The sequence below is a fragment of the Pan paniscus genome, chromosome 3, assembly GCF_029289425.2.
Source record: "Pan paniscus chromosome 3, NHGRI_mPanPan1-v2.0_pri, whole genome shotgun sequence".
Lineage (NCBI taxonomy): Eukaryota > Metazoa > Chordata > Mammalia > Primates > Hominidae > Pan > Pan paniscus.
The window spans coordinates 110,713,287-110,738,120 of NC_073252.2; the positions used below are offsets into that span (position 1 = coordinate 110,713,287).

The window sequence follows — 24,834 nt, forward strand, 5'->3', positions numbered from 1 at the left end:
GAGAAAACCTAAAAAAAAAAAAAGCTAACTGGATCTTTTAAAATTTAGAAGAGCTCTAATACTTATTCATTGAAAGTCAACACCCTTTCTTATCTTAGTATTAATCAGAAAAAATTATTTTAGACAACAGCATCATATATATTTAAGTGAGATGCAAAGATAGAGTTTTTTCCAAGTGTTCATCTGTCCACGTCTGCCAGACAATTCACCTGTTGACCGACTTCTAATAGGTTAAAGATTAATCTCCAAATAAGTTTTTAAAGACCCCAGATGTTCTGTGATAATTATATACATACATACATACACACAGATATACGTACATACACACATATACATACATATACATTGTGCTACTATATGTACGGACACAATATATATACATAAAACTCGGTGTTCTCAGTAAAGTATGAGCCATTATTCATTTAAATACAAGATATTTTTCCTTTTTTTTAAACAAGGAGTATTTTTTGAACCTAAACCTGAACCTCTAAATAGTTCGGATAACAAAGTTTTGGAATCACGAACTCAACATTGTTAACAAACCATCCAGTCCAAATAAACAAAGGAAACCCACATCTCATTTGCCAAGATTCTAATAACCATAATCCTGTCACCAAATGACAGTGGAGACTTGATCCTTTCTCAGTCCTAAATACAAACAGCAAAGCCCTCTTTGGTCCTCATACCTACTCGAAATTGCAAAGCAAGGCCTGGGAAAAACGGTGAAGAGGCACCACTTATTACAAGCAGTCCGAGTAGCTGTGACTGCGACCACCCCAATCCTGGTTCCAAACAGCATCCTTCCCGGTTCTCTTCTTAAGGAGCAGAGTCTTTCGTCCCTTCGCCCCAAATCGCTCAAGTCATTCCTAGGAAATCCCGATAAACACTTCACCTCACCTGTCAAATTGCACAAAATCCACTTTCGAATTTCTCCCGCGAAACAATGTGACGTCATTAACGCGGGACCTCACCAGATGAGGACCCAAAACTTGGCCCGCCCACCTCCGCCTAAGCCAAAAACCGCCGCTTTCAAATAGCCAATCAAATTCTTCCTTGGCTTCGAGTCTCTCAACCGGCCGCGCTCTCCGATGCCCAGCCCTCCTGGAACCACCCCGCCTGTGACGTAGGTGGCGCGCGCACTGCCTCCGGGCCCGTCTTTCTCAATTGGGACCGGAAAACGTTGTCGCTCATCCTATGACGCGAAAGTAACCAAGACTATCAGGATCCGGAGACGGAAAGGTCCGAAGGCCGCAGTACTTGACCCTGTATTTTGGGAGTCGAACGGAGTAAGTTACAAGCGGCCTATAGGGTCGCACAGCTTGGGCGAAGTCTAATTAACTCTCCGTCCTTTTTCTTGCGGTCCACTCTATCATCTATCGTCCTTCTTACCCCGCCCCCCCGTCCTGCACACCCATCAGTTCCTTGGCGTAGTTATTTATGCGCACGCGCAAAAGTCTTCGGCGCACTTGTAGTTCCCGTTTTCAGAGAGTAGGGGCGCATAGGGGCCCGGCGTGGGGAGGTTTGGGGCGCGCCCAGCCTATGACGGCGTCCTTGCGGAAGTACGGGTGCCGAGAGAAGCAGTAGTCAATAAAGAGAGTGCCGTATTTCGCAGATTGGAGCTGAGCTGTGGCTGCCAGAGGATAGCGAACGTGAGGATTTATATTCTAAAATTATCATCTTCTTTTGCAGGACTCTGCCACCGTCCTTAAAGAGTAAAAAATCCAGTTACGGAAGGGAACTAACACGTGCTAGATATGGTGTGCAGAGTGCGTTAGCAAAGAAACTTAAGAGAAAACAAATGATAGGACACAGGGTGGTGGAAGATCTCAAAGATGCCATTTAACCTGGGCCTTGAAAATTTAATAAGGAAATTTAGACGAGAAGATTCAGACAAAGCAGAAGACACAGGCCACTACGTGTTGAGGGACTTGAATTGTAAGCAGTGACCAGAACAATGATTCTTAACCTGTTGTGGCACACTTCTTTTGAAAACTTAATTATATGGATTAGCTTCTCAGGAAAACGTGCATGTACCTATTAAAACATTTTGCGAGGCTGGGCACGGTGGCTCACGCCTGTAATCCCAGCACTTTGGGAGGCCGACGCGGGAGGATCACTTGAGGTCAGGAGTTCGAGACCAGCCTGGCCAATATGGCAAAATCTCGTCTCTACTAAAAACACAAAAATTAGCGGGGAGTGGTGGTGCACACCTGTAGTCCCAGCTACTCAAGAGGCTGGGTTGGGAGAATCGCTTGAACTCGGGAAGCAGAGATTACAGTGAGCCGGGATCGCGCCACTGCACTGCAGCCTGGGCCACTGAGAGAGGCTGCGTCTCCAAACAAACATTTTTCATATAATTTCCTCAAGAGAAATTACGAAATACTTTTAAATAGCAAACACACACAAATGACTTGGTGTCTTGTCTGACTCACTCTTCCAAGTTATCTATGTCTTTCGTGGTCTTTGAACTATTTTTCAACCGTGTAACTCGCTACAGCATCATGGAAATTAGGTTTGTCCAGTAAAGATGCAATTAATTATTGTCCTGAGCAGTATTTATTAATATTCATTTCAACGTTCCTGATTGCCTGTGTACCTGCTTTTTAAATTCTCCTTTGAACTGGTTTTTAGCACTTCACTGGTTCCCTTATTTACAGTCAAGCACCACATACCGACAGACCGCATGTATGACAGTGGTCCCATAAGATTATAGGTGAGTTAGGCGATAGTACCTAGGTTTGTGTGAATACATCATAGAATAACTACATACTCAATGATGTACTTACTCACCTGACTGTGCATTTCTCAGAATGTGTCCTTGTCGTTAAGCAACCCATGACTGTGCTTAAATCTTTACCGTGTATTCATTTTATATTTGTACAAGAGTCTTCATTTTACCTTATCTTTAAAATGTATCATTTACAATTTAATGGAGCCCACTAGAATTCTTGTCCAGCCAAAGTTGCATGGACTTCAGATTAAGAATTCCTGAGTCAGAATATAGAGTCCGTGGTGATAAATTGCGGGAAATTCTACCAAAAGGTAGACAATGTGGGATCAAACATACCTGGGACAACTTACTTAGCTAGCTTTGGCCAAGTCACTCAAACCTTTTTGAGTTTTTGTGTTAAGAAGATGGAAGAAACTGCTACCTAGTGGGATTGTGAGGATTTACAAAAGTGTATATAAAGTTACTGGTATTGTTACCCAGTAACTTTTATTCTTCATTTAAAGCCAGTTAAATGTTACTTTTTTTTTTTTTTTTTTTTTGAGACGGAGTCTTGCCCTGTCGCCCAGGTTGGAGTGCAGTGGCACGATCTCGGCTCGCTGCAAGCTCCGCCTCCTGGATTCACACCTTTCTCCTGCCTCAGCCTCCCAAGTAGCTGAGACTACAGGCGCCTGCCACCATGCCCGGCTAGTTTTTTTCTTTTCTTTTTTCTTTTTTTGTATTTTTAGTAGAGACGTGGTCTCACCTTGTTAGCCAGGTTGGTCTCCATCTCCTGACCTCGTGATCCGCCCGCCTTGGCCTCCCAAAGTGCTGGGATTACAAGCGTGAGCCACCGCGCCTGGCCAAGTGTTACTTTTTTTTTTTTAAACAGTGTTTTCATAAACTGCATATTATGTTACGGGAAGGTGCTAAGGAATTTCTAATGTTGCAAGTTTTGACAGAAGCATCACAAAACCAGGTCTGTGTTTTAGATGGGTTATACATAGGCTCCTGTTGAGAATGAGTGACTTACAGAACAGTTTATAAACTATTGGCATATTCTAGTGACAGTTGTAGCAGTAGTTGTAGAAAACACTGAATGGAGATGAGAGCCATTTCAAAAGTCAAACTGATAGGATTTAACAAGAGATTGGATAGAATAATTGGATAGAATTATTGATAATTGGATAATTATCAATAATTGATAATTATAGATTATCAATTATAGAATTATAATTATCAATTATAGAATAATTGATAATTATAGATAATTGGATAGAATATTGGATAGAATAATTGGTTACTTGTGTTCTATATCTTAGCAATTTGAAGTGCTTTATTTACATTATTTTGGCTAATGCTAACAGCCTTTTTATGTAGGTATGATTTTTATCCATATTTTATAGACCACAGAGAGATGGGGTAACTTGCTCAAAATCCACACAGCTAATAAGTAGTTTGAATGGTTAACTTGGTGGAATATGGCATCCTTAAATAAGTTGAGGATGGTAGAAAGAACAGGTGTGGATAAGAAAGACAATGAGTTTGATTTGGAATGTGTGGAGTGACAATACACATACCTGTTATCACAGGACATTGAGAAGTACAGACTTTGAGAAGGATCAAGACTAACGAAAGTATTGTAACTTCCTGATTTTCTGCAGTCAATGTATAGAGAAGCTAAATTATATCATATCTTATGTTCCTTGCTGTTTAAATTGAAGGTAAATCATTCTGAACTTAAATACTTCAAGCCACAAAAATAATCCTTAGGAGAAGGAATGAAGGAGGGTCTCTGGGCTGAAAGACGAGAATGATAAGGAAAGCCTGGCTTCTGGGAAAGTTGTGGCTTTCTGCGCCTATACATTTCTGTCTACTATTCCTTAGATGTTGGGCTTTGACAAGGAAATGAATTGGAGAGCAGGTAGTCTGCCCTTTATAACTTTGTTTTTTGAAGAGAGAAAATTAGCAGTGGAGCCTGCTGTAGTGATAATCATAGCCTATGTTTGTGTTTGTTCGTTTTTGAGATGGAGACTGAATCTGTCTCCCAGACTGGAGTGCAGTGGTACTATCTCGAATCACTGCAACCTCTGCCTCCTGGGTTCAAGCGATTCTCCTGCCTCAGCCTCCCGAGTAGCTGGCATTACAGGCATGGGCCACCACACCCAGATAATTTTGTTATTTTTAGTAGAGACTGGGTTTCACTTTGTTGGCCAGGCTGGTCTTGAACTTCTGACCTCAAGTGATACACCTGGCTCAGCCTCCCAAAGTGCTGGGATTATAGGCATGAACCACTGCACCTGGCCTATTTGTATTTTATTTACATCCCACAACCTTACAAAGAATTTGAAATGCTTAACACTTTACAGGTACTTTTAAATTTGTTTTTTTATTCAACAGATACTTAGGTACTGATGAAGTTAAAGTTCCTGCCTTCATAGTGTCTACATTCTGGTGGGATAGACAGACAATAAAATTAAAATTCCAGGCTGGCCATGGTAGCTCACACCTGTAATCTCAGCACTTTGAGAGGCCCAAATGGGCAGATCACTTGAGGTCAGGAGTTTGAGACCAGCCTGGCCAAAATGATGAAACCGCATCTCTACTGAAAACAAAAATTAGCAGGGTGTGGTGACAGCTGCCTGTAATCCCAGCTACTTAGGAGGCTGAGGCAGGAGAATCACTTGAACCTGTGAGGCAGAAGTTGTAGTGAGCCAAGATTGTGCCACTGCAGTCCAGCCTGCACAACAGACTCCATCTCAATAAATAATTAAAAATAAAAAATAAAGTTATAATTCCAGGTAGTGACAACAAGATACAAGAATAAAAAATAGTGACTGAGGCAGTGGACGGAGTTAAGGTCAGCAGGGAGGGAATATTTTAGATTGAGCGGAAAGAGGTAAGTCTCTCTAAGAAGTGACATTTGCAGAGACCTAAGTGAACAAGGAAGTAATTCATACAGATACGGTAAGGAAGGTAAAGGGAGCAACAAGGGCAAAGGCCCTGAAGTGGGATTGGCTTTAGCATGTTTAAAGAACGAAAAGATGGTTGTCATGTTTGGACTGAGCCTGTTGGCAAGAATTGTGATAGATGAAATTAGAGAGATCCTCAGGCCAGATTATTTAAGGTCCAGTCAACCACAGTAAGGTTTTTGGACTTTATTTTGAGTGTGATAAGAAACCTCTGAGCTGGGCGCGGTGGCTCACACCTGTAATCCTAGCACTTTGGGAGGCCAAGGCGGGCAGATCACCTGAGGTCAGGTGGCCAACATGATGAAACCCCGTCTCTACTAAAAATACAAAAAAAAATTAGCCAGGCGTGGTGGCACATGCCTATAGTCCCAGCTACTTGGGAGGTTAAGGCAGGAAAATCGCTTGAACCCGGAGGGGGATGTTGCAGTGAGCCGAGATCGCGCCACTGCACTCCAGCCTGGGTGACAGAGTGAGACTCCGTCTCAAAAAAGAGAAAAAAAAAAAAGAAACCTTTGGAGGAGTTTGTGTAAGGAATTGGCATGATCTGATTTACGTATTTAAATGGTAATTCTATCTGGAGAATCGATTATAAGGGAAGAAGATTAGAAGCAGGCAGACTAGTAATAAAGTTCTTGTAGTTGTTCAGACAACGCAGTAGTAGCTTGGACCAGGTGCTTATGATGAAGGAAATGAGAATTATTCATATTTGGGATATATTTTAAAGTTAGAGCTAACAAATACTGATGAGTTGACCATGAGGTGTAAGGAAAAGGGAAATTAAGAATGATTTTAAGGCTTTTGCCTTTTCAGCAATTTTGTAATTGGTGTTTCTGAGATAGGGAAAATTGGTGGGAGGGGATTGTTAGCACTTGAGAGTCCTATTTTCACCATGTTAATTTTGAGATATCCTTTAGATAAACTAGTGGAGGTGTCAGGTGGACAGTTGAATATTGGAATGGGGAGCTAATGAGAGAAGATAGATTTGTAAAGCATCAGCATAAAGCCAATGAGCTTAAAGCCAGGATCCTCAGAAAGAATGAGTGTGTAAATGAGAAGGAAGCCCAGGACTGAGTCCAATTTAGGCATCATGTAAAGGTGTAGGGCACAGTGGGAGAGGTAGGGTGAAAGGAAATTGAGAAACTGAAATTGCTAAAGGGAATTGAAAAGGAAGAAAACTCGTTTGGAAGCTATATGAAGAAAATATTTTCAAGGAGGGAGTTACCAACTGCATTTGCTGCTGAGAGGTCAAGTAGACAGTGGAGCTCATTGAGGAGCTTGTTTGCAGTTTCTCTAGAATGGTGAGGAGGAAAGCCTGACAGGATGGGTTGAAGTAAGAGCATGAGGTGAAGAACATGGTTGTGTGGTACTCAATGACACCTCATTGTTTTTCTATTATTAATTCTGACCTATAGTTGTGTTTTATGTCTTAAGCTAGCATCACCTAAATATGTCATTACTTGTATAATTTCAAAATTGGTACTTGATTCATCTACTGAAACCTAAAATGCCAAAATGTACTTCTGTTGAGTTTGATGAGAATGCATGTTTAGTTGGAGATTTGAGGTGAAATGCATTAAGGGCTTAGTACCCTCTTACTGGATATCACTTTGAAACACATTATCTATTTCTGTTACTATCAGCAGCATCACTGTAGCAGTTAGAGATTCTAACCAGCAGTGAGACTCAAGAGATGCAAATACTGTTTACCAAAGAAAGAGTCAAGGCAAAAGATAGGGTAGATGCAGCTTCTTCATCCCACCGGAGGCCACCAAGCCATTTACCCATATCTAGCAATTACCCAAATTCACTACTTTTTTCTCCCATTTACCCACAACAGGCATGTATGCCTTCCCTAGATAAGGACCATGGTGTATTTAGGACACTTTGACACGTAAAAGCTTTAACCTCTTTTGCCTATCAATCTGTTGTTCTGGTCACATAGGCGTAAGGCCTCCATGCCATCTAATAGCTGCTCCAAACCAGGTGCAACATGGGAAACAGATACAACACTCCCCATTAGTTTCTCCAGTTTCCAAGAAGACTGTATTATAGGAGACTGAGGTTATTCTCAAGCAGCCTGTATTATCCCAGGCCTGATATTAATCCTTTGCTCCTATACCACTAGTGATTCAATTCATTCAACAAAATCGAGGCACAATTTACTCAACACATTTTTAAGTGACTATGTGGCAGGGACTGACAATATATCAGGAAACAAACAAAAATCTCTGATTTCATTGATCTTACCATCTAGGAAGGATAAACAACAAAGAAATAAATTGCATGGTGGTGATAGTAATGTTAGAAGATGATAAATGCTATGAACAAAAATAAGGCAGGGGAGTTACTGTGTATGTATCCAGAAATTTGCATTATTAAATATCGTCGTGGGAGGGGACTGCACTGAGGTGACATTTAAATAAACACTTGAAGTAGGAGAGCAAGCTGTGTTATCTCTGGGGATATGTGTTTCAAAGAGAACAGGTTTAAAAGACCCCGTTAGACATTGCTGGGTGAGCTTCAAGAAGTGCAAGGACTGTATGGCTGGAGCTGACAAAGCAAAGGGGAAGAGATACTAAAAGTAACTTGAGGAAGGAGGGGGTTAGAAATTGCTGCCCAAGAAATAAACACTGGGATGAGAAGGCCACTTGAAAAGGCTGATTTATGGCTGGGCACGGTGGCTCACACCTATAATCCCAGCACTTTGGGAGGCTGAGGCTGGCGAATCACCTGAGGTCAGGAGTTTGAGACCAGCCTGGCCAACATGGTGAAACTCTGTCTCTACTAAAAATACAAAAATTAGCCGGGTGTGATTGGCACTGGTGCCTGTATTCCCAGCTACTTGGGAGGCTGAGGCAGGGAGAATCGCTTGAACCCAGGAGGCAGAGCTTGCAGTAAGCTGAGATCATGCCACTGCACTCCAGCCTGGGCAACAGAGCAAGACTGCCTCAAAGAAAAGAGAAGAGAAGAAGAAAGAGAAGAGAGAAGAGGCTGATTTCTACAGCTTACCAGTTGAATTCTGCCCCTAGAAAGCAGAAATTAACATTTTAAAAATCAAAATTGCCAGGCGCGGCGGCTCATGTCTGTAATCCTAGCACTTTGGGAGGTGGAGGCGGGCAGATCACCAGGACAGCAATTCGAGACAAACCTGGCAAACATGGTGAAACCCCGTCTCCTACTACAAATACAAAAATTAGCCGGGCATGGTGGCATGTGCCTGTAGTCCCAGCTACTTGGGAGACTGAGGCAGGAGAATTGCTTGAACCCAGGAGATGGAGGTTGCAGTCAGCCAAGTTCACGCCACTGCACTCCAGCCTGCACAACAAGAGGGAAACTGTCTCCAAAAAAAAAAAAAAAAAAAAAAAAAGCGAATACAACTTCTCTGGGGTGGGGCGGGGGCGGGGGGGTGTTGCGATGGAGAGTGTCCACGTCCCTTAATCTTACACTTTTCACTTACTGACTTAAAAGTGCAGCTTAGTGAGATAAAGGTGTAATTTTTTTATATTATTCTAGGATAATCTGGCCCTGTGTTTTAAAAGGTACAAAGAAACTAAAGCTATGATCCCTAACATAGAAGGTAAATTATTTTTTAAATTTGATTTATTAAATATAAAAATGAATGTTCTTTCTGTTTGTCTTGTGATGGCCAAATGTGAGTCCATTATTCTCTCAGGCAATTAAAGGCTAATCTAAATATTTAACTATATTAGCTATTGTGGTGATTTAAATATTTACATCTTTTTCTTGTAATTCACAGGAATGGAAACTGAAAGTGGAAATCAGGAAAAGGTAATGGAAGAAGAAAGCACTGAAAAGAAAAAAGAAGTTGAAAAAAAGAAACGGTCACGAGTTAAACAGGTGCTTGCAGATATTGCTAAGCAAGTGGACTTCTGGTTTGGGGATGCAAATCTTCACAAGGATAGATTTCTTCGAGAACAGATAGAAAAATCTAGAGATGGATGTAAGTTTGCTTCAGTAAAGGAACCAATTTTTAGATACGGTTGCGTTTAAATTTACTTATAAAATAGTATATTCTTTTTTTTTTTTTTTTGAGATGGAGTCTTGCTCTGTTGCCCAGGCTGGAGTGCAGTGGCATGATCTCAGCTCACTGCAACCTCTGCCTCCTGGGTTCAAGTGATTCTCCTGCCTCAGCCTCCCGAGTAGGTGGGACTACAGGCAAGCACCACCATGCCCGGCTAATTTTTGTATTTTCAGTAGAGACGGGATTTTACTGTGTTGGCCAGGCTCCTGACCTCGTGATCTGCCCACCTCAGCCTCCCAAAATGCTGGGATTACAGGCGTGAGCCACTACACCCAGCCTAAAATAGTATATTCTATAATGTGTATATTCGTTTCTGTAAGTGTGTTCTGTGTAATCTGTTCTAATTTTTATTTAGTGAATGACAATCTTCTAAATAAAGACTGTTGGTAAGAGTTTAGGCTATATTAAATAAGCAATTTCAAATCAAAGCTTATAAGTATTTTGGGATTTAATTGCTTCAATAACCATCATGTGTAACTCGAGAGTGCTATACTTTAGTTCATACAAGAAGGCATTTCACCTAGCTCAATGTTATTTTTTGTTTCATTTTTTTGAGGCAAGGTCTATCTTTTTTCCCTAGGCAGGAATGCACTGGCTCCATGTCTGCTCACTCCAACTTCTGCCCCCACCTCCACCCCCTCAGCCCCACCCAAGTGATCCTCCATCAACCTCACCAGTAGCTGAGAACACAGGCAAGCATCACCAGGCCGGCTTTTTTTTCTGGCATTTTTAAGAGATATGGGGTCCCACCATGTTGCCCAGGCTGGTCTTGAACTCCTGAGCTCAAGAGATTTACCTTCACTCCTAAATTGCTGAGATAAGCATTGAGCCACCATCCCCAGTTGCTAAATTTCAAATAGCCAACCTTGTGCTTGTTTCTAATAGGTTGGGATCCAGACGTCCTCTTTGAAAGTCTGGGTATTGCTAATAATGTGTTCAAATCTTAATCTGCAGTTACATACACTAAAATGTGTCATTTTAGGTCGCCAAATATGCAATGCCATTTAGAACCTCATACAATTTTTTTTTGTTTTTGTTTTGTTTGAGTCTCTGTCTCCCAGGCTGGAGTGATCTCAGCTCACTGCAACCTCTGCCTCCTGGGTTCAAGCGATTCTCCTACCTCACTCTCAAGTAGCTGGGATTACAGGCGTGCGCCACTACACCCAGCTAATTCTTTGTATTTTTAGTAGAGATGGGGTTTCACTATGTTGGCCAGGCTGGTCTTGAACTCCCCCATCCACCCGCCTTGGCCTCCCAAAGTACTAGGCTTACAGGCATGAGCCACCGAGCCTGAGGGCCTGAGGGGCATTCAGTTACCTGAGGTAATTCAATTGTACCAAATTGAATTAATCCTGCTAATACACTAACATATTAACTTTTTCATTTTCTTTAGATGTTGATATATCACTACTTGTGTCTTTTAACAAAATGAAAAAATTGACTACTGATGGGAAGTTAATTGCCAGAGCATTGAGAAGTTCAGCTGTTGTAGAGGTAAGAATCAAGAATAGTTTATAATTATAAAGAATGTTAACGTAATGATTATTATATGATTATAGCTTACAATTATAAATATTAGTTTTATTAATGTAATATACTATTTTAAAGCTCGATTTGGAAGGCACCAGAATCCGGAGGAAAAAACCTCTGGGGGAAAGACCAAAGGATGAGGATGAACGCACAGTGTATGTGGTAAGCTTAAGAACCCAGGTCCCCAGTCAGAAACTGGCACAGAAACAATGTAATTAAGTTAAAAATTTATTGACATTCTGATTGTGAAAAACTCTAATATTGCTTTTAATTTATAATAGGAGTTACTTCCCAAAAATGTTAATCACAGCTGGATTGAAAGAGTATTTGGGAAATGTGGCAATGTTGTTTATATAAGTATACCACATTATAAGTCTACTGGAGATCCAAAGGGATTTGCGTTTGTGGAATTTGAAACAAAAGAACAAGCAGCAAAAGCAATTGAGGTAGGTCCAGATCCTAAAAAAAAAAAAAAAGAAAGAAAACAAAACAAGTATTAAAATAGTAACTTTTGCAATCACTTCAGTTTCTTAACAACCCACCAGAAGAAGCACCAAGAAAACCTGGCATATTTCCTAAAACAGTGAAAAATAAGCCCATTCCAGCCTTAAGAGTTGTGGGTGAGTATTTTTCAATATTTAAATAGATGTAGTTGAAGTAAGATGAACTAATAATGATGGCACTTTTACAGAAGAGAAGAAAAAGAAAAAGAAGAAGAAAGGCCGAATGAAAAAGGAAGACAATATCCAAGCCAAAGAAGAAAACATGGACACAAGCAACACCAGCGTCAGTAAAATGAAAAGATCCAGACCCACATCTGAGGGCTCTGACATTGAGTCCACTGAACCCCAAAAGCAGTCCTCAAAGAAAAAGAAAAAACGGGACAGAGTTGAAGCATCTAGCTTACCTGAAGTCAGAACAGGGAAGAGGAAGAGAAGCAGCTCTGAAGATGCAGAATCCCTAGCTCCCCGATCAAAAGTAAAGAAAATTATTCAGAAAGACATCATTAAGGAAGCATCAGAAGCTTCCAAGGAAAATAGAGGTAAAACTACAAGGTTTTAATTAGATAAAATTAAGCTTCTGTTTCACCCATTTCACAGCCCCATGTCTTAACGGAGTGCTTTTTTATTTATTTCAAGATATAGAAATCTCTACTGAAGAGGAAAAGGATACTGGAGATCTAAAAGATAGCTCTCTCTTGAAAACAAAAAGGAAACATAAGAAAAAACATAAAGAGAGACATAAAATGGGAGAAGAAGTTATACCATTAAGAGTACTATCAAAGTAAGTCTGTGGTTTAAATTCTGTCATTGGCTTAACAATCCATCACCATTGCTAAAGTGCAATTCCAATTTATATTCAACAGAGTTGCATATTAGCAACAGTAATGGCCTGTAGCCAAGAACTGCACACAGTGTGGGCGTTAACGCAATTGCTGATTAGGTAGGAACCACCACACTCAAACATGGAAGCACTTATTTTTGTCATGTCACAGCAAGTGCCTCCATGTTAAAGTAGAGGGGGCCCCTTAACAGATGTAAAAATACAAAATAAAGCTTAAATATGTGAGATACGGTCAATACAATAAAGTTATTTTCTAAAAAAATAATAAAAATGTAAAAGGAAGACTTACCATCACCAAAACATGGAAGCACTTCTTTAGTTTCAAAGCAAGTACATCCACGTTTAAGTGGTGGGGAGCCCAGTCTTGGAAAAACTTAGAATCCTTTAACCTGTAACAAACTTAGTAACCTTAAAACACAATAACAAAAAAATTTTGTAACAAAAGGTGTGCTGGCTTGGAGACACCTCCACTGAAACATGGAAGCACTTACTTTTGTTTCACACAGCAGGTACCCCCATGTTAAAGCAAAGGGGATCCCTTCAACCTCTTTAAGAGAATGAGGTTAGTGTGTTCTATTTTGGACAAGTAAGTTGGATTCACTCCTACTAAAACATGGAAGCACTTACTTTTAAAGTCACAGAAAGCACTTCCATGTTAAAGTTGAAGGGAGCCCACCCACATACAACTTCTTTGGACTTCAGAGTATTTAGAGCTGAGGAGAAAGAAAACAAAATGGCATACCTTTTGAAGAAAAAAATTTCTTTACCTTCCTGAACTAGTTCCCAAAGATTCCTGTTCTCCTCCAGAAGGGTAAAAGGCAGGGACTTCAGCCACTTCTATTTATACTATTCTTAACTCTTGAATTCCTTTTGCCTTTTTATCTCAGAGAATCATTACAAGGGCCTTTTGTTATTTTAATGTATCAGCTCTCAGGGAATGTATGATCCTGGGTGGGTCTGGATCTTTTTTTTTTTTTTTTTTTTTTTTTGAAGTATACAGATGTCAATGTTAAGAGCTAAAACCATTACCACAAGATATCTTCCTCTTAAAAAAAAAAAGAAAGAAAAAGAAAATCTCCTATCTGCTTGTTTGATGGCATAGATTAGGGTAACAATGAGTGCTCCCACTGAGCCAAGAAAGGCATTGTGTTTCTATCTGGAGGAACTCTGTTTGAAGAAGCATCTACATGTTAAATGTATGTAAATAAATAGATTGCTTCCACGGGGTGTTTTGTTCTACTTAGAAATTCTTTTTGATTCAAGTAAATACTAAGGAATGTTATCTCTCAAATTGGAAGCAGTTTAACAAATCTTTAATCTCGCCCTTTTCCCACAGAGATGACTGATTTAGTAAATGTTACTAGTTAAGGAATTAATGCTAAAATTTTACTTTTATAAATTAAAATACTTCAGACACTCAAAAATTTAATTGGCAATCTTAAAACATTTAATCTGAATATTGGGGGAAGAGGAACTCCCTTAGCTTATTTGCTAAATGTCTTTAGAACCTAGGAAATATTTTGAATATGTGTTTAAAGAAACAGGAAAGTTGGGTGGAGGAGTTGCTCCAAGTCATTGTGAATGTATATATTTAGATATTTCCATATTTACTTTTTATATTTAGTCATCTGTTATCACCATTTCTTTCCTTGTAGGAGCGAATGGATGGATTTGAAAAAAGAGTATTTAGCGCTACAAAAAGCTAGCATGGCTTCTTTAAAAAAAACAATATCCCAAATAAAATCAGAGTCAGAAATGGAAACAGACAGTGGAGTACCTCAAAACACCGGAATGAAAAATGAAAAAAGTAAAGATCACTGATAGTTTTGACAACATTATAATGTACTTATATATGTAAATGCTATCTCTGAGTTGTTATAAGATAAATTTTAATTTTAAAAAACTTCCTTATTCTATTTCATTATTAGAACAATTCTTGATTTGTTAAGTTATCCAGATGTGTTATTTACTCTTGATATAAGAATATTTAAAAGGCTCATTTAAAACAATTTTTTAAATAACCTGAGTTTTCTCTACAGTTTTTATTAAGCACATGAGTGCAGAGTTTGTAGACTGAGCAAGTTTGTAGGAATGAAGATTGTAGTTTCTCACCTGTTGATTTCATTCTGTAGTACGCACCACAAGCAGGAACAAGTTAAAGCAGAATTCCTGTGAATTCAAAATTAGGATACATTTTAAATTCTCATTTCTTGTAAAAATAAATGTTCACATTTGAATAATAATGTATTTAAAACACAGTATCCTTTAACTTTTTTTTAACTTTATTGAGTAAAAATTTGCTGTTCCTTTGTTCAGGGAGAAGGGGCAAATTTAAAGGCTTTACGAATGCTCTTCTAGCAGTAACACTTTGCATGTAGAATAATAAAACTTTCTGAGTTTTATTCATGGTATTTTGAAATAAGCAGTATGACATATATCCTTTAATTGTTTACTTTAAAATTAAATACGTTTTAAATTATTTAAATCTGCCTCAGGAATTATTCTAAGGTAGTCCTCCTAAGTATTACATTGTTGTTAAGTGTAAAAGATTTAGTCCTGGTCTTTTTCCTTTTCTAATCAGCAGCCAACAGGGAAGAGTGTCGCACCCAGGAGAAAGTTAATGCAACAGGACCACAGTTCCTGAGTGGAGTGATTGTGAAGATCATTAGCACAGAGCCTCTACCTGGCAGGAAACAAGTCCGGGTAATGATTTTGAGCCCCTAGGGTATTTGTTCCTTTCTTCTCTTATTATTTCCCTGTGTGAAAATGTTTTGAATATGGAAGATAAAACAAATCAAGTTAGAATTTGTTTCCCTATGGTAAACTACTGTACAGTTTTAATTCCATGGTAACTCTTAGGTTTAATTTTGAAGCAAAATCTAGAGGCTGAAATTCCTCACTAAATCTATATGTAAGCACAGTTTAAACATCCTTCTCTATAGGAAAATTGTAACTTTTGCTTATTTTTATTGGCACTGATTTTTTTTTGTATTACCTATGTGCTGATTATCTTTAAAATTTTAATTATAGAAAAGTAAAATATTTTTGAAAACCTCTTAAAATTTTTCACACATGTGCCAAAAAACCCATACTTCTATATAATTTACGCTACAAATTGCTGTACATACAGGTTTATAATTTTTTCGCTTTATACAGTCTATCTTCTGTAGCCGTTTATACCACATTGGTAGCAATACTTTCTATTAGGGAAATTATATACTTTTAGGTGAGAGTACCATATCTTATTTACCCTTACCCTGCCTGTCACCCATTTAAGTGAATCCTTTTCTTTTTAAAAAGTGTGAAATGCTCTGTAACATATACCACATATTTTAAGTATTTTCTTATACTGACATTCATCATCACTTAGTATGTTGTTTTGGTTTTACGTAGACTCATGAGTCACAGGTTTTAACTTGAATACCATTGAGGTGGTGGTTTGTTTATCTGTAAGCCCTCCTTATCTGAAATACTGTCCTACAATCCTATAGCTGTCACTAAGAAACAAATTTTGATTCTCTTTGCAATGTTGATGAAGGATTTGGCCAAATCCAAATTGCTATTACCAGCTTGCATTTCAGGAGACGGCTGAAAATTGAGGGATGTAAATACTGCTCTGATTAATCAGATTGCAAAACATTTAATACAAAAATTGCTCAGAGTTATTTCTAATCAACTCATTAAATAACTTCTATTATTTAAAGGGTAACTTTATCAATTACAAATTCATCATTTATGATCATCAAAATCATAAAATCAATCCCTGCATTAATCCAGTTAGTAGTTACTTACATTTTGCTGAAACAAAAACTGAGCTGTGTTGATTACAACTGTCTGTGACTTGCCCATGTGATTACCAGGCTAATTTGTCATTCTATGGGTTTTAAATTCTAAGGGTTTTAAATCAAGAGATTAGCCTGACATTATAATGGATATTTAGTATATATCTTTTGAGTTGTAGTAATTGAATATGCTCAAAAGTCAGTTATAAAACTCATTACTACTACTGAATGCATTCAAATTTCAACAATACTGAGTTTTTTACTTGCTTTATATCTGAATTTGGTACTAATTAACTAGGTAAAGAAGTGGGAAGGACTAGCAAGTGTAAGTCTCTGCAGTTTTTTTTTTTTTAATTTGGCAAACAGTTACTAAATGCCTGTTTTGTGATAGTTTGCTGAGTGTTGGGATGAGTTAAGATCTAGTCCCTGGCTTCTAGAAACTCACAGATTTTATTATATATTTCTTATTATTAACTGATAAACTTTTCTTATTCTATGATGAAATAATACTTCCAGGTATTGCTCAGTTCTTTCCGTAATTCAAACATCTAAAAATTCAACATCTGAAAGTAATCTAAATTAGTTATGTCTGAAATTTTAGGTCAAAACGAAAGGGAGGCAAGATAAATAAGATTTTTCCCCCCCATTTAGTAATCTCCAGTTACTTCTTTAGCTTTATGAATGGAAGTTGATGAATTAGGAATTAGTGTAACATTCCTGCATAAATGCATTGTATACTCTGTAAAACCTGCTGTGAAAAAAAAAGTTGATTAAGAATGCAGGAATCTGGTTAATTTGCCCTCACAGCAGGCAGTGTAGGTAAAACTTTTCCTTGCTGGGTGACCACAACTTGTTTAGAAGAGGTTACTTAGGTATTTTTTTCAGAAAGTAAGAGCTCTTGAACAATGTGGAAATCTAGTATTTTAGGTTTGGTTAAACTGTTTTTCATGAGTTGTTATTAAAAGTTGAATGATTTGTACACATATTTTAAAGTCATAGTGATTTTCTACAGGTGAGTAAAAACAAACCTCCCTTAATCCTTTTTTTTTTTTTAATTTTATTCCTTATACTACTCCCAGATGTGAACGCTTCCTGATTTGGGGGTTGGGGGACACTATTTCTGCTTTCTGCTCTATAAATCTGTTGTCCTTATAGAATATTCTCATTCTAGTGCAGATTTTAAGGATGTGATTTCAAGAAAATAAATGAAAATAAATTACTAGAGTTGATATTATTCAAATCTATTTTTAAGAACATGCTTTACAGGAAATATTTGATACAGGATATTTACTCCTCATTAGACTGCAAAATGCTTTATTTACATAATATATTCTGGCATAACCATTGGAATAGTTTTAGAATTATTGTGAAACTTTTTAAATTTTATTTGTCTTTCTACTTAATGCAGGATACTTTGGCAGCAATCTCAGAAGTTCTTTATGTTGATTTGCTAGAAGGGGATACAGAATGCCATGCTAGATTTAAAACTCCTGAGGATGCTCAAGCAGTAATAAATGCCTATACAGAAATTAACAAGAAACACTGCTGGAAACTCGAGATCCTTTCTGGTAAAACTTCATAGACGTTTCCTTTTTTTTTTTTGTTACCATCCTTATTGTGGGTAATATATTTTCTGAGTTTGGCTAATGAAACTAGTTTTTTTTTTTTTGGTCTTGTTCTGTCGCTCAGGCTGGAGTACAGTGGTGTGATCTCAGCTCACCGCATCCTCCACCTCCCAGTTTCAAGCAATTCTCTTGCCTCAGCCTCCAGAGTAGCTGGGATTACAGGCGTGTGTTACCACGCCTGGCTAATTTTTATATTTTTATTTTATTTTTTGAGACAGAGTTTCGCTCTTGTTGCCCAGGCTGGAGTGCTGTGGTGCGATCTCAGCTCACTGCAACCTCTGCCTCCCGGGTTCAAGTGATTCTCCTGCCTCAGCCTCCCAGGTTAGCTGGGATTACAGGCATGTGCCACCATGCCCCGCTATTTTGCATTTTTAATAGAGACGGGGTTTCTCCATGTTGGTCAGGCTGGTCTTGTCTCGAACCCCGGACCTCAGGTGATCTGCCTGCCTTGGCCCCCCAAAGTGCTGGGATTACAGACATGAGCCACTGCACCAGGCAATTTTTATATTTTTAGTAGAGAAGGGGCTTTGCCATGTTGGCCAGGCTGACCTCTGGTGATCCTCCCTCCTCGCCCTCCCAAAGTGCTGGGATTAGAGGTTTGAGCCACCGCACCTGGCAAAACTAACTATTTTTTTTCTATTCTGTAATATGTGTAAAGTAGCATTAAATATAATCAAAAACTGTCCTAGTTACTATTATTGAGAATGTAATGCCTTGAATATGGTTTTTCAGATATGTTCTTCTTTTCATCCATCAGAGTCTTTGTTTGTTTTTAAGGTGATCACGAACAAAGATATTGGCAGAAGATTTTGGTTGATAGACAGGCAAAACTTAATCAGCCTCGGGAAAAGAAAAGAGGCACTGAAAAGGTAATTGATTCATTTTTGTTTTTTTAGACTAAACTTTCCTTGAACGTTTAATGCCAAAGTCAGTACTAGGTAGTCATAAAATGATCGTAGTTTTGCTATTACCTAACAAAGATTTACTGAGTATATACTATGTTTTAGGTTGGGAGGGAAAAGTCATTTCTCTAGATTTCAAAATGTATGAAATTGAATTATTTTTCTCACAAGGATACATAATTTTAATTTAGATTTTTTTCTTTTTAACCAGTGATATACTTTAACAGTCTTGATATCTGGCTGCTATGTCTTGTAGTTTGGTGATAAATGATTATAGAAAGATTATCTTCATGGTAAAAACACAATGTATTCAGAATGTAGTTTATAAAGATAGGAGGCTCCATAGATAAGATGGAGAGACTTTATGCATAGTGTTTCCTATAGCAACGATAAGCTTTATTCCTCTTTCTCTAAGATAGTAGGTAATACAAACAAGCTTCAATAATTTAAAGCAAGCCCCTCTTTCAATAATTTTATTTTTCTGTCACTTAAAATGATACTGGTCTGATCAGTAGTGGAATCACACCTGGGAATAGCCACTGCTTTTCAGCTTAGGCAACATAGCAAGACCCTGTCTCTTAAAAAGTTTTAAAACAAATTATTATACGTGTAAAGGTTAGTACATTTTAAAAGTGCCTGGAACAAAGTAGGGTACATAATACCTAATATTAACTATAGTCATCAAAATTTAGAAATGCATATTATAAAAGTGTAAGAAAAATGAAAAAGATGAACTTCCTTTTTTGTTAGGTGAGCACGTTAAAAGTCCTATTTCCTGTAATCTAAGCTTGTTGATTTGGGGTCATATTTATACAAAAAAAAAAAATCCTAACTTAAAAAGCAAGTGTTTTTCATCAACCTTCTTCTACCATTGCCCAGAATTTATCGTGATTTGTGGGGAGGTGTGAATTTTGTTTCCTTGAAAGGAGACTGAACTTGCTGTGGTGGGGAAGCCTCCTGTGCTTCCCAAGGATTCTTTCAGGGATATGAGGTGTTAATTTCAAAGCCAGTTTGAGATTATTCAAATGTTAAAATCACTAATCCAGAACTGGTAACTGAAGTGAAGTCACTTTGTTAAATAATACCCTTCTAATTGGTGTGAAATTTCATTTAGATTTTATATATTTTTAAAACTAGGAATAAATCTTTTATTTTTCATTTTAAAAATTTAGAGCTCATCTTTGACTAGGAAGTTCTTAAATTGAGTTGGAACACAACTCAGTTGTGACGTCAGGATTGTCGTTAACACAATTTGTTAAGTAGCTATGGAAGTAGCAAGTTGACTTGTCGTGAAATGAAACGGAGGTTAACACAGAAAGTGAGTGCTGTGCAAAGCTTGTTGGAAAAAAGGAGTAGACCATAATTAGTTTAGCCAACTTGTTTGCTAGTTAATTCAGCTAATGATTTTTGAGTGCCTTGTGTTAGGCACCATTCTTGGAACCTGGGGTAAAGCCATGAATCACAAAGTCCCCTACTTTCATGAAGCTAACAGATAATATAGTTTAGGTGATGACCAGTGCTAGACAGAAAAATAAAACAAAGTGTATTGCAGGAGAGCATTGTAACAGCTGAGGTTGTCTGGAAAACTCTCTGCAAAGGTTATGTTACAGCCAAGACCCATAAGGAAGTGAGCGAGTAAGCCCCAGTAAAGTTTAGAAGTATAGCTTTTCAGGCAGAAGCAAAGAAAATGCAGAGACGGGAAGGGAAGACTGTCAGGGACTAGAAGACCAGTGTAGTTGGAGTACTAGGAGCATCTTAGTAATTAATGGAAATTGCTTAGAAAAAAAACTAGTAGAACATCAGTGAATCTGCCAAAAGGTTACATAAATACCTTACTGACCTGACAGCCCAATATTTCTACAACAGTGTTGTATTTGGCCCATAATTGAGTAAAAGTAAAAAAATTCTGGCTCTTAATATTCACATTATGGGGCCAGGCACGGTGGCTCATGCCTATAATCCCAGCACTTTAGGAGGCTGAGGCTGGTGGATCACTTGAGGTCGGGAGTTGGAGACCAGCCCGGCCAACATATTGAAACCCTGTCTACTAAAAATACAAAAATTAGCCAGCTGGCACGCACATGTAATCCCAGCTACTGGGGAGGCTGAGGCAAGAGAATTGCTTGAACCTAGGAGGTGGAGGTTGCAGTGAGCCAAGATGGCGCCACTGCACCACAGCCTGGGCAACAGAGCAAGACTCTGTCTCAAAAAAACTAAACTAAAATAATATATTAAACACAAGTAAATTAAATTAGTGATGTATCACAAAAGATCAAGAAGATGAAGGAAAGGTCTGCCACAAGGGATGTCTCCTACTCATTTTGCTAGCCTAAATCTTTGTAGTATGCCCTATCATTTTGAACACATTGGTAAAAATAGATAACAGCTACTAGAGACAGAATGAAGCTTATTTCTCTTTGGCTTTTAAAACATTTGAATTCTTTTCTGTAAAAATTACTGATACTCAGCAGGTAAAGGCAGAATTTATAAAATTTGTGAACAGCAGCATGGGTATGTTAGAGTTCTAAACATCTTTGGATTTTAATTCACCTCAATGATGAATAATAGGCTTTTAGTTTAATCTAAAAGTGAATTCCTTCCAGTTGCCATATGGTACCAAACACTTTAAAACTATTTAAATGAATACTCATTAGAATCTATATTTTTTAGAGAAAAAGATTTGCATTTACTCCAAAGTTTAATATTTTAACTTTTTTTTATCAAGGAAGCTTTTGGAATATTTTAGACATTTTAAACAGTTTTCTTTTTTATTCTGTGTAATTTCATTTGCCTTCCTTAAAAATATTCAACAATTTATGTAAGGGTGTAAGAAATAGGAAATAGTAAATAGCCTTAATAACAGATTTGATTTGTAATTGATTTGACCTGAGCATAATTATCTCATTTGTCATCTTCTCGCTGTTTTTAAAAAATTTCCATTTAAGCTGATAGCTGTGAAATTTTTTCTAGTCATAGTTTGTGTGTGTGTGTGTGTGTGTGTGTGTGTGTGTTGAGTATCCAATACATTTTAATTTTTGATTTATTTCTCTTTAGTTAATCACCAAAGCTGAAAAGATTAGACTGGCAAAGACTCAACAAGCGAGTAAACACATAAGATTTTCTGAATATGATTGAAAAAAAAAAAACAGTTCACCTCTTAATACTTCACAAGATACTTGAGCTGTTCTTGGGAGATTCACTTTTATTATGGTAGCACTGCATAATTAATGTGTTTTTAATTAAAAGAAATATCTTTGTTCCTCAACTTGTAAATAAGACTTTTTTCTAGAGACAAATACGATGTATACCACAATTTTTCTTAAATATTTTATTTGTTGAAATTATCTTAGATGTCAGTGTCAGGTGATTTAGTAAATAAATGTGTTTTGAACATTATTTGGAAATGTGTTGATTTTGTTTTTATATTGTAAAAACAAAACATAATTGCAAAAATACTACATGAATATGTATAAAGTTTAGAGAAATGTTTAACACTAAACTCTCACTGTACTTAGTTTGTAACTTGCAATACCTTCAATACCTTTTCATGTTGATTTATACAGACATGTTTAATAGTTCATTCTATTCATTCTACTTTGCCTATCTGAGCTTCCATTGAACAATAGACCATAGGGATTGGTTCTAATTAAAATGTTAAATTTTTAAAAGAATTGGGTTTCTTCATAAATCAAGTTAAATGTTTTGTTTTGGTTAGACAAAATAAAATGTACTAGGTGCTATGAGCACAAGAAGGAAAAAATAGAGGAATCAACCTTAGGCAGAACTGAGCTCTGTTATTTTATTCAGGAAAATCACAGGAGTGAAGCATTTAAAGCCTTCCCAGAATTGAACTTAACTGGGTCCATACAGGACTGTCATCTTAATCTCTTATCAAAATCTCAAGGAAGTACTCCGGACAGCCACGGAGTTAATTTCATTGGGCTACCAACCAAATCCTGAATCTGTCAGCTTTATCCAAAATTGAGGGTCTTATTTGGCCACCCCCTTCCATGGATTGTGGAGAGGCTACAATCAGGATCTGTTCACTTCTATAAGCCAAATATTTGAGGAGATTGGCCATCTCATTGGTTGGAGTGACAGCTAATTGCTACAAAGTTAGTGCCATGGCAAGTTCCCACTCACCTGCTCCATGAAGTTTTTCTCTTTCCATGAAGGAAAGCTAGCATATGCATTTTCATGGAGGAGAAGGAAGATGTATAAATAGTTGCTAAGTCCTATTATGAGGATTATAACTAAAGATGCTCCAGTAGATCCAGAATATCAGGAGTAAATCAAGGTTTCAAGAATTCAATTGATGTCAGTGAGGAATGTCTTAAGGCAACATGGAGATGTTACCAAGTAAAATTTCAGAAATCCTCCCGTTAGCAGTTTTTAAAACTATCATTCAACAAATATTTATTGAATATCTATGTTTGGACATTGTAACACTTGAGAAACATTGAACAAAACAAAGATCCCTCACTCATGGAGTTTATATTCCAGCAGCAGATACAGACAGTAAACAAAAATAAGTAAATTACACAGTTTGTTAGAAAGTGACAAGTCCTAGGAAGAAAAAATGCAAGGGAGGAGAAACCCTATTTATTCTTTCTTTCTTTCTTTTCTTTTTTTTTTTTTTTTTTTTTTTTTGAGACAGAGCCTCCAGGCTGGAGTGCAGTGGCATGATCTTGGCTCACTGCAACCTCCACCTCCTGGGTTCAAGCAATTCCTTGCCTCAGCCTCCCGCGTAGCTGGGACTACAGGCGCATGCCGCCACTCCTGGCTAATTTTTGTATTTTTAGTAAAGACGGGGTTTCACCATCTTGGCCAGGCTGGGTTTGAACTCCTGACCTCGTGATCCACCCTCCTCAGCCTCCCAAAGTGCTGGAATTACAGGTGTGAGCCACCACGCCTGGCCCTCACTTTGTTTCATAACATTTAATTAAGTCGTACAAAAAGCTTTTGCATTGACAACTATCTTTTTAACTTCTCATTGAAGTAAATCATATGTACCAAAAAGTGTACCAAAGATCTATGAAATTTTACAAAAGGAGTGTACCTGGGTAACTGCACTCAAACAGATTACTTCAAGGCCAAAGATGCATGTCAGGGGGGAAAAAAAGAAACACATTATTAGCTGGGCAAGTTGGCACATTCCTGTAGTCCCGGCTACTCAGGATGCAGAGGCAGGAGAACTGCTTGAGGCCAGGAGTTTGAGACAAGCCTGGGCAACATAGGAAGACCCGGTCTCCTATTTAAAAAATTAACCAGGCTGTCCGGGTGCGGTGGCTCACGCCTGTAATCCCAGCACTTTGGGAGGCTGAGGCGGATGGATCACGAGGTCAGGAGATCGAGACCACCCTGGCTAACACAGTGAAACCCCGTCTCTATAAAAATACAAAAAATTAGCCAGGCGTGGTGGTACATGCCTGTGGTCCCAGCCACTAGGGAGGCTGAGGTAGGAGAATCGCTTGAACCCGGAAGGTGGAGGTTTCAGTGAGCTGAGATCGCGCCACTGCATTCCAGCCTGGGTGACAGAGCAAGACGCCATCTCAAAAAAAAGAAAAAAAAAAAAAAGACAGATGTGGTGACACATGTCTGTAGTCCTAGCTACTTGGGAGGCTGAGACTGAAGGATTGGTTAGTCTAGTAGTTGGAGGCTGCAGTGAGCTATGATGGTTCCACTGTACTCCAGGCTGGATTACAGAGTGAGACTCTGTGTCTCTGAAAAACAAACCAGAATTATATCAGCCTTGGAACTGATCAGAAAAATGTGATGGCCAGGCATGGTGGCACATTCCTGTAGTATCCTCCTCAGGAGCCTGAGGTGGGAGAATTGCTGGAGCCCAGGAGTTCAAGACCACCCTGGGCAATATAGTGAGTCTGTCTTAAAAAAGAAAAAAACCCCAAACGGCCAGGCACAGTGGCTCA

At 38.2% G+C, this 24,834-nt stretch overlaps 2 protein-coding genes and 1 long non-coding RNA gene across 19 annotated transcripts in view; 1 reads left to right on the top strand and 2 right to left on the bottom strand.

Annotated features, from left to right (window-relative positions):
* The window catches only part of ZGRF1 (zinc finger GRF-type containing 1), a 100,448-nt gene extending 98,893 nt beyond the window's left edge, over nt 1–1,555 (bottom strand). For 5 of the 10 annotated variants that reach the window (XR_008625212.2, XM_055111721.2, XM_055111722.2 and 2 more), the window contains exon 1: nt 898–962. The gene's annotated coding sequence lies outside the window, so the exon portion shown is untranslated. Of the gene's footprint in view, nt 1–690 lie in introns of all 10 variants that reach the window. The other 5 variants (XM_034959013.3, XM_034959015.3, XM_008955402.4 and 2 more) reach the window with 3 other exon arrangements.
* LARP7 (La ribonucleoprotein 7, transcriptional regulator) lies at nt 1,151–22,300 on the top strand. 8 transcript variants are annotated; one of them, XM_034959020.3, is made up of 14 exons: nt 1,151–1,286; nt 9,437–9,537; nt 10,302–10,413; nt 11,115–11,215; nt 11,330–11,413; nt 11,533–11,697; nt 11,778–11,871; nt 11,943–12,293; nt 12,391–12,535; nt 14,251–14,402; nt 15,177–15,298; nt 17,786–17,945; nt 18,780–18,871; nt 21,959–22,300. In XM_034959020.3, the coding sequence occupies exons 2-14, from the start codon at nt 9,439–9,441 to the stop codon at nt 22,037–22,039; spliced, it is 1,758 nt and encodes a 585-aa protein (XP_034814911.3). In that variant the 5' UTR covers nt 1,151–1,286; nt 9,437–9,438; the 3' UTR covers nt 22,040–22,300. The 8 variants fall into 8 exon arrangements, with proteins under 8 accessions (XP_034814911.3, XP_034814913.2, XP_054967700.2 ...); XM_055111724.2 differs by having other exon boundaries at nt 1,168–1,286; nt 9,437–9,640; XM_034959021.3 differs by lacking the exon at nt 1,151–1,286 and adding an exon at nt 1,512–1,649.
* LOC103783534 (uncharacterized) lies at nt 11,467–13,918 on the bottom strand. Its single transcript, XR_609107.5, has 3 exons — nt 13,363–13,918; nt 12,159–12,211; nt 11,467–11,710 (listed from the first exon to the last, which is right to left on the bottom strand). It is a non-coding gene; the product is annotated as an uncharacterized LOC103783534 (long non-coding RNA).
* Nucleotides 22,301–24,834: the final 2,534 nt, after the last annotated feature.

Coding starts and splice junctions, on each gene's coding strand:
- LARP7 (XM_034959020.3), top strand. CDS start 9,439: ATGGAAACTGAAAGTGGAAATCAGGAAAAGGTAATGGAAGAAGAAAGC. Junction 9,538..10,301: donor AACGGTCACGAGTTAAACAG/GTGCTTGCAGAT, acceptor TTTTTTCCCTAG/GCAGGAATGCACTGGCTCCA. Junction 10,414..11,114: donor ACCAGTAGCTGAGAACACAG/GCAAGCATCACC, acceptor CATTTTCTTTAG/ATGTTGATATATCACTACTT.